Below are 12,822 nucleotides of genomic sequence, written 5' to 3'. Positions count from 1 at the left end.
TGAATATGCAGATGGTAGAGCAGAGAGAAGATTGGAGAGAGAAGTAGTAACTCACCCCTCCCAGGTAGAGTCACTGCCGCAAGTGTGGCTTATGGGTATGGACGCGGCTGCATGCAGAGGAGGAATGGAAAGAGGAAGGTGAAACTTTCCAGGCAAAAGGGCTCCAGAACTAAGCGAGTTTATGTGCTACAGGTCTGGAGCTAGGCTGTGGATACGGAGGTTGAGAGCTGTTCCTTATTGACCATTGCTTGTTTCAAAATGAGTTCATAGACTGGAGAGACGTCAAAAGGACAAAATAGAATTCACAGAGGAAAGATAAGATAAATGCTTGATTCTTTCACCTTATTTGTCATATGTTATGTCAAAAGAAACCAGAGTAGATTTTTTTGGCATATAAATAAGAAACTCAGAGTTTAATGTATATTTTGAAATTTTTAGCCTGTTTCAGTATATGTGATTCTTTTTTAAAAAATCAGTTTATCCTTACATAGCCAGTAAAAATTAATGTTAGTACCTGTGTCATTTTTACATCACCCAATAGTTTTTTAGAATATCCTGCCTTTTGGATATAAATATTGTCAGGCTTATCTTAATGTAGATTTTGACCTACCCCTGGAAATAACTATTTGCTAGGGTATCTCAGTTCCTTTCTGTAAAATAATGTGTTTAAGAGTCATAGTTTAATTATAAAGATGAGGGGCTGCAGTGATGGCTCTGCCACAGACCACCCCAGTCGGGTATGGGGATCCCTGAGACGAGGGTCCTCGAAGACTTGGTGGGCAAGGATTCGGCAGTGACAGAAACAAACAGAGGCAGTTTGAATCTGAGTGTATTTTGCAGGCAAGCTGTCTAGATTTTTATACACATTTTGAAACAGGGAGTGTTTTGTGGTTACATTTTCCATGGAGTAGATTCAAGGGAGTCAGTGAAGCAACCAGGCATATAGAATACATAGTACAAAGTACATAACATCATTGTTTCTAAGTCATTAACTTGGCACAGGCAGATATTACATTCTCAGGTTGAGCCAGGGGCTGGAGACAGTCCTCAGGAAGATTAACTTTTTGCTGCTAGTCAGTATCTGATACCTTTTCCCCATTGATGACCACCCATCTATCCTTTCCCTCCTACACTCCTGTATAGGAGAGAGGTGGGCGAGGTGTAGTAGTCAATCTATAAGGTCCTTTATATCTAGGAGGACACCAGAGACTGCCCTTCAGTACATATGCCACACTATATGAAGTTTTCTATTGTAGGAATTAAAATTCTGCTTTTGCTTTCACTTTTGTCCGAGTTCCCTTTTCCTCAAATCGGCTTTGCCTTTGATAAAGGCCCTCCATTTAATTGAGGGTTTTTTTCAACCGCCTCCTTTTGCTGTAATTCATTGAAAAACTTCCCCATTGTTTTATTATTCTTAAGAACTTTCAGGATGACTAATAATAAACTAGGTGCATTTGGAGGAGGCATCAAAGGAGACGACTCATTCTGTGGTTTCTAGGCTGGCGCTTTGTCCAGTTCACCCCCTGTCGCCGTATCCTTGGTCGCTTTGTTGTTGTTGCCTTGAGTGAGAAGAATAATAGAGCAAAGAAGAAGGAATACCAGGAAGCAGGTTGCTATCAGCACTACCAGGGAAAGAACACCATGGCCTTTTCCAGGAGACTCTCCCTTGTGGGGTTGTCACCTCAGGTCTGTGGAAGAGCATTGTCACGTGGACGCTACTGGAGTGGCATGGCGTGGCTCAGCAGTTAAAAGCACTGGTTGTTCTTCCAGAGGACCTGGGCTCTATTCTAAGTATAGAGATGATGATTGTTGAATATTTGTCATTATTTCTGGGGGCTTTAACCAACAAAATAAGGGAAACATGTTTTGGTAGAAGATGAAAGATAATGTGCAAATAAGAATTAATAAGAATTTAATCATTAATGAAAAATGGCTATCAGATATTTTAGGATATTGCTAGATATGGCATATGCCTGTAATCCTAGCTACTCAGAAGGCTGAGACAAGGGATCCTGAGTTCCAAGACAGCATTGGCAACATAGTAAGAACCTCTTTCAAATTTTAAAAGAGGAAAACAATCGAAGATATAGCCCAGTAGTCCTAAGTTCAATTTCTAATACTTTCCAAAAGTAATGATAATGTATAAAAGGATATTTGTGGTTAAAAGGGCATTTTACCTATAATGTTAAAGTAGACTGATGTCCTAAAGGTATTAAAAATGAGTAAAGTATATATTTTGGGGGTGTATGTGTGGTATATGCACGTGTTCATGTGAGTGTGCATGTGTGTGTAGGCTAGAGGTCAATGTTCGGTGTTTTCCCCAGTCACTTTCCACCTTTGTTTTTGAGACAGATCCCTCCCAGATGCTGGTATTTACTGATTGGTTAGACTCGCTGGCCAGCTAACTGAGGCTGAGTTTTTGCTATCACTCTGCTGTAGCTCTGCATAGAAATATGAACATCTCAGTATTCTCATGATTGTCACATGGTTCTCCCTGCTATATGTAGTTTGTTTTACACATGTGTAATAAAATAAAAGTATATATTTAAAGAAAAAGAAAAAGAAATATGAACATCATTATCATGTTTTAAATTATTTTCCTGGTAAAATCCTAAAGGTGAGATTTATAATATTTTCAATTTGTATTTCTTTAATGAAATTCCACTTGACTTTCATTTCCCTGATATTGAGCAGCAATATTAAGTCATCCACTCCACCCGCGCCAGAATTCACAGAAAGTAATTTTTTTAAGATTTATTTATTTATTATGTATACAATGTTGTATCTGTATATACAACTGCAGCCCTGTAGAGGGCACCAGATCTCATTATAGATGGTTGTGAGCCACCATTTGGTTGCTGGGAATTGAACTCAGGACCTCTGGAAGAGCAGCCAGTGCTCCTAACCTCTGAGCCATCTCTCCAGGCCCAGAAAGTAAGTTTTATTTCTGTAGAATAGGTTGGCTTTGGTTCAAGACTTATCAATCAGTAAAAATCACACATGTATATAATGTCCCTCCAGAGAAACTTGGAAATAAACAACTAAAGCTAGGAGAGGGAGATGGAGGAAGGAGGGGGAACTAGGAGGAAAAGAGGGAGGGGGCTATGACCAGGATGCAAAGTGAATAAATAAATTAATAAAAAATTAATTGTAAAAAACAACTAAAAATAATTTTAGAAAATACCTTTCAAATTTACCCTGTATTCTTGTTTTTGTTTTTAAGGGAGATTTTGGCACTCAGAAAGAAGCTGCTTGGGCCATAAGTAACTTAACAATTAGTGGGAGGAAAGACCAAGTAAGTTGAATTTTTAATCATTTCTCAATAACAGTATAGGCAATTATATCTTTATATTTAAGTGAATCATTATTTAAAATAGTAGAATACTAATTTTTCAGATGGGTTTTGGTTTTAGGTTCTGTGTGCTCTGTGTTATGTGTGTATGCATGCACACAAACACATGCTGAAGATCGAGCCCATATGCTAAGCCTGTATTCTACCACTGAGATGCTCCTCCAAACTCTGTTCTGTGGGTTTTTTTTTTTTTTTAAACATATGCAGGAAAGTGTCTCTTTAACTTTATTTACTTGAATTTCCTAGAAGAGACATGTTTTTCTAGCAGTTATAATGCTGGGCATTGAACTAATAATAATATTGAGAAGTAACAGACTTTTAAAATTAATATAGCAGAAACTACATTAGAGATTCCCTAACAGTGAACAACTGCAAACAAGTTCACTAGCAGCAAAACAAAGGAGAAAGCAGACTTAAGTGATATAGCTGGGACTAGGAAGCAGGGGGTGGGGATGGTGCATGCGTGTACACACACACACACACACACACACACACACACACACACACACACAAATGTAGGGGGCAAAGGTATAAATGTAAGGAAACATCCAAAGGATAAAGCTTAGCATTGTACACACAGAGAGCAACACTAGTACTAAATAAATGTCTCAGATCTTCTCCATAGAACAGATAATAATAAGAGTAAATAAAGAGTCAAATGGCAACTGATGATTCTTTTTTTTTTTTTTTTAACTTAATTTAAATGCAAATATGAAGGCTGGGGAAATGTTGTTAAGAACCCTTGTACATAAGCATGAAGCCCTCATTTTAGACCCCCCAGTACCCACTAAAAGCCAGATGCTGCTGCTTGCACCTGTTACTCCAGCACTGGTAGGTGGAGGGAGACAGGGAGTATCTTTCAGCTTCAGTTAAAAAATGTTGTGCTCCAAACTTAATGAAGACACTGTCCTAAGGGAATAAAGTGTAGAATAACAAATTAGTACACCTCTGTCTTCCTCTGTTGTGTTGAAAAAATAGCCTCTCACCTTTCTTGAGAATGTTAAAACACCTCTGAACTAGCAGGTACTGTTACTTGAGCAGTCATTTAAAGTATTTAAAGCATTTTTAAATATTTAAAAAATATCAGTCATCCTCGTGGTTGATTTAATAATTTCTTAAAACAGAAAGGATATTGGGTAGAAGAAAAAGAATATTGTTTAACATGAAATTGAATCTTTACTTTTTTTATATTACTCCCATCTCTGCCCTCCCACATCCCCTTCCCTGCTAAAGTTTAGAAAAATAACCCTGCTGCATTAAAAAGTTATTTGATTAATAATGTAGTCTAACAAGGGAGAGATGAGTTCATGCTTTTGTACCCAGAGTTTGGAAGTCAATATATTTTAATTAAAAAAAAAAAACCGTTGACCTTTATTATTTCATGGTATCCTTATTTTTCAGGTGGCCTACCTTATCCAGCAAAATGTTATTCCACCTTTTTGCAATTTGCTGACTGTAAAAGATGCACAAGTTGTGCAAGTAGTACTTGATGGACTAAGTAATATATTAAAAATGGCTGAAGATCAAGCGGAAACCATAGCCAATCTCATAGAAGAATGTGGTGGTAAGTTTATTATGAGGTGTAATATACATTTTAATGTTCTTTTTGTAGCTATCTTTATTTTCTGAATAATAATAATAGTATTTCTATATTTTTCTGTCTTAGATAATCAAATAAAAATAAAGTATGCTATATGTGTACAGTCTTGTTTAGCCTTCTGTGTATTCTTAGGGAACTGAATTGTTGCCATATAGTTAAAATCCATGCTAAAGTAGTAGGAAGGTAGTACTGGTAGTAGGTAAACAAAACAGCTCCTGAATTTAAAAAAAAATTTATATATGTATATATATATCCTTCAATATTTTCCATGGAAACATTTTAATGAGTAAAATAATTTTTTATATTAATATAAAGAGAATTTTGAGCATTACTTGCTTTACTGGTGGCAAAGAGCTTGTGTTTTATAAATTCCAGTGGGTTCTCTCATAAAGAAAGGCAGCCTGTTGGTACATTTTATCTAAGATGTCTGGTACATGGGGCCTTTGGAGACAAGAGGTAGAGAAACCAGTTAGCAAGTACAGAGTGAGCAGCCTACAGTAAGTGAGGGCAGCAATAATGTAGACAAAGGGAAGGACAGCAGGATTCCAGAAGTGTGAGATTAGACTGAGAGGAAGAGAAGCAAGCTTTCTTAGATTACAAGATTGTTGAATATTGAGAAAGAAGAAAGGACTGTGGATGAGAAGTTAAGGAAAGCAATTAATAACTGTTTTGAGTTTTAGAAGTCTGTGAAATGTCCTTATACAATTATGCAGGCATTTGAATTTTGTGTCTGTGAAACTCTAAAAAGTGAAGATAACAAATTATAAGTCTTTAGTAGTATATAAAGTCCTATGTAGCAACTAAGTTTTTAATACAAGAAACACCAAAAGAAGAGTGAGTAGTGACAAGCTCTTAAGATAACTTCCTCTGTCCAAGGAATGGGTAGGGGGAGAGTACTTCATTTCAGCAGTCTCAAAATTATCACTCCTATAAAGCATATTAGTAAGCTTAGTATATATGTGATCTTTCTTGTTTTGTTTTGGTTGTTTGGTTGTTTGTTTTTTGAAACAGGATTTCTCTGTGTAACCCTGCCTGTCCTGGACTTGCTTTGTAGACCAGGCTGGCCTTGTGCCTTCCTCTGCTTCCCAGTGGTGGGATTAAAGGTGTGCGCCACTACACCCGGCCTAATTGTGCTTTTTAATGTCCTGCTTATGACTTAATAAACATCCGAAGATTCAGTTCTCCTTCCCTGAAATACTGTGGTTGACTTGATTATTTTCAGTGAGCATCACAGAATCATTGTATTTGCTGCTGATGTCTTCAGTTTCTTTTTCATACGTATATAATCAAAAGTCTGGGCAGGTGCTAGAAAGGGGAAGATGTGTTCATCTATTTTTAATAATCAAAAGTAATTCTACACTATTGTGAACATTGATCTATAATTTACCTAGTTGATGTCACGTTGTTAATGTACGTGTTTGCGTGTGTTGCTGAGACTGTCGGTCTTTTTAATGTAACTGTGCATAGTGTCTCAGTGTAAGACTCAGCAGTGGAAGAGACCCTTAAAGACTGTAGCCCAGAAATCTTACAATATGAAGATTCATTATGGGTTTCAAGGTTATTATAACTTCTCGTACATTAATTGCCCTTGTTCATTTCTTAACATTTCTTGCAGGACTGGAGAAAATTGAACACCTTCAGAATCATGAAAATGAAGACATCTACAAATTGGCCTATGAGATCATTGACCAGTTCTTCTCTTCAGACGATGTACTTAATATGTTTATACCTTTCTTAGTTTTATATGCTAAGCACATCTGCATGAAAGAATATAGTAAACTAAAATGTATACATGTGTTTAATTTTTTGCAATAGAAATATAATAGGTATGTGACAATAATACTACTTTCTTTGAAAACAAATTTTAGGATTTAGAACAACAAAAAGATAGGAAATTTTGTTACACTGGATAAGCTGATTTCTTTCTAGTTCTCATACTTTTAAATTGGTACTAACATGTGTGTAAACAAAACAAGAAGCAGTGATCCCAAGCATGCTGGCATCCGACCGTACCCCCTGCTTCAGAGCTAAGGCAGAAGGAGGAGTAGGGATCGGAGGCTGCTTTTGGCCACATAGTGACTCCAAGGCCAGGCTGGACTGCGTGAGACCTTATCTCCAAAAAGAAAAAAACAAAACCAGTACTACTAGTATAGCCTGCAATAAATCCTTTATGACGTTAATTAGTTAATCCATATTTTTAAATGTAATTTTTATTGATAGTTAAAAGCAAATAAGGTGAAGAGACAAGAATAGTAAATCATTAAAATGAAAGGTGCTATACAATATGTGACATGGTACACAAAATTAACATTTAGTCAGAGTGCCATTGTAGTTATAATTAAAGAATTGTTTATTTGGTTGAATTTTGTTAGAAAATGTTTTGCTAAATATGCCTGGCTATCCTTGGACTTTGAGCAGTCTTCCTATCCAGCATTCCAAGTGTTCAGATTGTAAGGCATGTACCACTATTCCCTATATGAATTATTTTCCCAACTTTTCAGGAAATAAGTTTCAGGGCTGGAGAGATGGCTGCGGGGTGGGGAGTGTTAAGAGCACTAGTTCATCTTCCAAAGGACTCAGGTTCACTTCCCAGCTCCCATTTGGTGACTCACAACCATCTGTAACTCTAATCCCAGGGAATCCAAGGCCCTCTTCTGGCTTCGTGAGTACCAAGTACTCAGGTGCTTCACAAACATACATGCAGGGAAAATACTCAGGCACATAACAACTGTTTTGTTTTTTGTTTTTTTTTTTAAAGAACTAAGTTTCATAACACATTTCCACATTACTAAAAACAGTAAAGACTTAGAAAAAGAACACCATAGGCCATTGGAAATGTTCTCATTGAGACTAGCAAGATGGTTCATAGGTTAAATGATGACAGTCTGACTTCAATCCCCAGAATCAACCTATGGGATGGAAGGAGAGCATTTACTCTCCCAAGCTGTCCACCGACCTCCACATGTATATTATGTTGCATATGCCACACACAATAGACAGACAGATAGATGCAAATATAGAAAAATAGGCTTAAGAGTTACCTCAGAAGTTAAGAGTACTTACTATTCTTACAGTGGACTCAGTTTGGTTGGTTGGTTTGTTTCTAACACCCACGTGATGAATCTAAACAAATAGAAAAAGAGATGTCCTCAGTAAATCCTATTTAAATATATAGCTAAATACATCATAAATAAAATCCAGACTACAGAAGATAGCTTTAATCCTCTTACTCTCTCTATCTTCCTCCCTCCTTCCCTCCCTCTCTCCTCCTCCTCTTCTTTTTCCTTCTCCTCCTCCTTTCTCTTTCTTCCTTCTACTTCTTCTCTTCTTCTTCCCCTTCCTCCTCCTCCTTCTTCATCTTGTTTTGTTTTGTTTTATGAGACAGGTTTCTTTGTGTAACAGCCTTGGCTGTCCTGAAACTCATGCTGTAGACCAGGCTGGTCTCCAACTCACTGAGATCCACTAGCTTCTGTATCCCGTGTGCTGGGATTAAAGGCATGTGCCACCCACCACCTGGCTAATCATGATTTAAAATTGAAAAATTGGAAATCCTAATTTGTAGTTAGGAATAACAGAGTTATACATTCTAAAAGTATAAATGGAACATTTGCTTCCTGCTAATACATGTTTGTTTGAGGATTTGGGTTCTACTTTTTGAGACAGTCTTTTTTATTGTGTGGCACTGGATGACCTGGAACTCACTATGTAGATGAAACTCAGCAAAAAGGGGATAATAGTTCTTCCACTTTCCCTTCCCAAATCCTAAGGTCAAAAACCTGTGCCACCAGGCTTGAAACTTCTTTTTTTTTTTTTTTTTTTATGCTAATACCACTTTCCTGAGTATAAGAGAAATTACAGTGAGTACCAGTGTTTGCCCTCTCAGTTTGGAATCTGGACCATTTCCAGTTTACTGTTTCAGTAAGGATTTTATCCCGTATATTCTTGTTTCTTCTCATCCCATAAGGAAAAGCGTTTATACAATGTTTCATTTTTCTAAAGGATGGCAGTAACATTTTTGGCAGACAGTCACCACTTAGATATGGTCTATAGTAATGGAAGTATTACTATAATTGAGTTTTTATATACTTTAAAGCTAATCTTCACATTTTCCCTCTCTTTTCCTTCAGATTGATGAAGATCCTAGCCTTGTTCCAGAGGCAGTTCAAGGTGGAACATTTGGTTTCAATTCATCTGCCAATGTACCAACAGAGGGGTTCCAGTTTTAGAAAGATGTTGTGGAAGTTAGGTACAATGCAGCACTGAGACATAAATATATATATACACATATATATAAAAAGGTTTGATCCATCAAGCTTGGCTCATGGGATCTGCTGCTGCATTAAATCGGGAGAGATAATGTGAAGATTTCATTTGGAATCACAGAAAATGCCCAAATGAGGTCAAGGTGGCGAGTGGGTGCGAATGAGAGTGAGTGGCAATGTAAGGAAAACTTGACACGAATGCTTATGTAGGTTGAGAGTAAAGGGCTACAGGTCACAGGTCTTCAGTGCCTGAGAAAGGAACATTGACTTACTCTATCAGTTGAAGAGAAGTGAAGTGCTGTCATCATCAAGCCTTGTAAGCATAAAAGCGATGCCCATATAAGTCAAGGAAAATGAGCCCAGGCCTTGCTGTGAAGCAGTGTGTGAATGGACAGTGTTGAATGAATGTCTGGCTCTGTGGTAGAGAGCCAGGTTCATCTTTCAGACCTAGGGCTCTTCACGCATGAAGCAGACTCCTAGTCCTGGAGTGACTGTGTACGAGAGTGTGGTTGTGGTGCTGTATGTGGACGCATGCAAGCTTGATTTGCCTTCAGGAGGCTGATAACAAACCTAGTAGATCATCAGAGTGAGATCACAAGTGTTAATGTACACTGGACATGAATACAAAGACCGGTTTAGCAGCAGACATTGGTTTACTCTGCAGCCTGTGTTTTCTATTCTCCCTCTACCTTCTTCCCCTCCCCCCTTTTAATTTAGTTTTTATTTACTTTACCTAGTATGGCTTTTTTTAGTTGCTTCTCAAGTCAGAAAACTTCAGGAAGGTTTCCTTGTGCATTTGCACCAGATGAGTGTTTGATGCTATGAAAAGCTTTCCATATCATCAAAACTAATTTGTGTAGATTTTTGCATGAAAAAATCATAAATTTCCCTCACAATAGACTGTGTGGCAGTACACAAGTTGCCATAATAGTATAAAGTGTGCTTTAAAAGCCATTCTTTTCATTTTCAGAGATAACATAAAGACCTTTGCATGAGGTAAATCTACAGCATAGTTCATTTTTAGATTTCGTTGAGTCCTGTAAAGAAGAAGTTTCAGTTGTGATAGAATACCGTGCTGTGTTTAAATGTTAACTTGTTTTCAAACTTTGTTTTCTATGAAAATGATATGGAAACTTCTACAATGGAATTTGGTGCATATGTACTGCTGAATAAAGACCGATGAAGAGGTTTGGGTAGATGTACAAATCAAGTCATGGTTTGAACGCCTTTGATAATATGCCGAATCTGTTGAATTGTTTTAGAGTCTTACCTTAGATGTAGGCAGCCATGAACAATCTATTTTGAGCCACTTTAGGGAGAAAACTTTGTATTTTTAAAACTTGCATAAAAGTTATGCAAGTGGTTTTTATAAATTGGAATAATGCCTCAGTTTTGAGGTTATGCACACTAAATTAAATATGTCATAAATTAATTTGTACAAAAAGAACTCTTTATAAGGTGGCTCATTGTAGGAAATCCTGTGCCTTCCCCTTTGAGCACAAGTGTTGCATGAACAACAGTTTGCTATAAGAAACATACCAGGTTAGCCACCATTAGCATCTATATCTACTTTGTGTTTAAAAATCAACTGGTAATTCTGAAACACTGTAGAATTGATAAAAATTATTTTGTGATCATAACTCTTTGTTGAACTAGAGTATTTTTGCAGCATTCCTTGTCATCAAAAACATGGTTAAAGTTTAAAACTAGAAGCAGCAGAAAACTAGCTTGTAAAATTTATTCAAGTAGAGTACAGGCTAGGCTGTCTTGGGGAAATAAACATTAAAACTTAAAGCAATGTTTTACATGGGGTGTGTGTGTGGTGTGTGGATTTCTTTTCTATTTAATGTTAAGTTAGAGTATACCTCAGTGGCTTCTATTAGCTTCTTGTCTGTCTTAAGCCTTTTTCATAGAACCAACATAAAGACATAAGGTCTGTGATTTCATTCTGGGTATATTAGTATTTCGATGCACAGAACTTGTTCAGTTGGCACCATCTACACTTGCCCTGTCTCCCTGTTGACACCAAGATTTGACCTTCCTTCATTTTCCCAAGTCAGTAAGACTAAGAGACAGCTTAAGTTATATTTTAAGTATTGGCATAGCCAACATGTGGCTCCAAATGATAGATTGCATACAAGGCCTTTTTTCCCCCAGAAAGATTGAATTCTGGGAAGATGAAAATATAACATCTTATATAGTTACTACTTTTTAGTAAATGGTAATCAATGAGCTTGTAATTGGCCAGTTAATAAAGAATAGCTATCCATATATATATATATATATAAAGAATCCTGGAAGATAGCTGAGGCCGGTGTCATGCCTACAATCCCAGCTCTCCGGAATCTGAGGCAGGAGAATCACCAAGTTCAAATCCAGTCTTGGCTGTATTATCATAAGATCCTGTTTCAGAAGTTAAGGCAAAATGTGTGGGAGCAGTATTCATGTCGCTAAGGGATACCTGAAGGTCTGAGTTTGTTTTTAACTGTGATCTAGAGGACACTGATTTTTTTTCTAGAATTCAAAGGTGTGCTTTTCTATATCTGAAATTTGTCCCGTATAAACACAACTTTAAAAAATTTCTCCAGTGATCTAGGAAATTGATTTAATTTTATCAAAAACCATTTATATCTGATAAGAGAGAAAAGAATAGTAAGTCTAATAATCTGAATGTTCTTGTTTTTCATGTTCTTAAACTGCAATTTTTGACACCAAGCACCTCAAGTGCTACAAAATAAGAATATTGTATTAAGGTGTATGAGTAGTTTATTTTGTAATTTTGATTTTGAAAGGCATCAGTAGTTGTATAGTATGATGAAACAGATATTTTCCATATCGTTCTATCTACACATCGTTAAAGTGCACCTGGGAGAGTTTAGTTATGTTTACCTTGATACTGCACTTCATAGGTTAAAGGTACTTTTTGCTTTTTTTTCTTTTCTTTTCCCTCTCTCTCTCTTAAGGTCTAAAAGGACTGAGTTTGTTGTAACATCAGTATAACTTGCAGAAAACTCATTTCCAGTCCTCTGTTATTTGAGATTCAACGAAAAGTTAGAAATGAGTGAAGTTTTGTCATTTAAGACTAATTGATGTATAACTAATTACCTCAAGCATGTTGCCCTAGAACATGACATATGTCTGCTGTTTGACAGTTTCTACTCTACACGTCAGGGATCTAGGAAAAGTTTGGCTAGATCCTCTGCTCAGGGCCATACAAGGCTGCAGTTTCATATGACGAAGGGGCTCTGCTCTGTGTGCTCATGTGACACAATCCATTTCCTTGTAGCAATAGAGCTCCTGGCTGCTCCCTTCTTCAAGACTACCAGGAGAGTCTCTGATCTCAGGGGAGGCCCATGCCCTGTTAAAGGGCTGGCTTGGTAAGGTCAGCTCCCTCATTCCCCAGGGTAATTTCTCTTTTGTTTAAACCCGAAACCAAACTAAGTGGATACCGTTGTTACACTTGAAAATTCCCTTCACGTTTGATGCATTCTGGCCCGTGACAGGAGGTATTGTTCATTAGGTTAACAAATCCTGCCCTCTAGTGGGAAAGCACTGTGCAACATGTGTATGAAGTGTTGGGGGCTGTTGTGTAGTCTACATGCCATTAA

At 37.1% G+C, this 12,822-nt stretch overlaps 1 protein-coding gene across 1 annotated transcript in view; it reads left to right on the top strand.

Annotated features, from left to right (window-relative positions):
* The window catches only part of Kpna4 (karyopherin subunit alpha 4), a 59,490-nt gene extending 47,999 nt beyond the window's left edge, over positions 1-11,491 (top strand). Inside the window, exons 14-17 of the mRNA XM_051157292.1 lie at positions 3,224-3,295; positions 4,754-4,916; positions 6,568-6,662; positions 9,080-11,491. Coding sequence (XP_051013249.1) covers positions 3,224-3,295; positions 4,754-4,916; positions 6,568-6,662; positions 9,080-9,178 — 429 coding nt within the window. The 3' untranslated portion in view covers positions 9,179-11,491. The remainder of the gene's footprint in view (positions 1-3,223; positions 3,296-4,753; positions 4,917-6,567; positions 6,663-9,079) is intronic.
* Positions 11,492-12,822: the final 1,331 nt, after the last annotated feature.

The sequence above is a fragment of the Acomys russatus genome, chromosome 15, assembly GCF_903995435.1.
Source record: "Acomys russatus chromosome 15, mAcoRus1.1, whole genome shotgun sequence".
In the NCBI taxonomy this organism is placed as follows: Eukaryota; Metazoa; Chordata; class Mammalia; order Rodentia; family Muridae; genus Acomys; species Acomys russatus.
The sequence above is the reverse complement of the archived record's forward strand: the minus strand, read 5'-3'. Positions and strand labels throughout refer to the sequence as shown.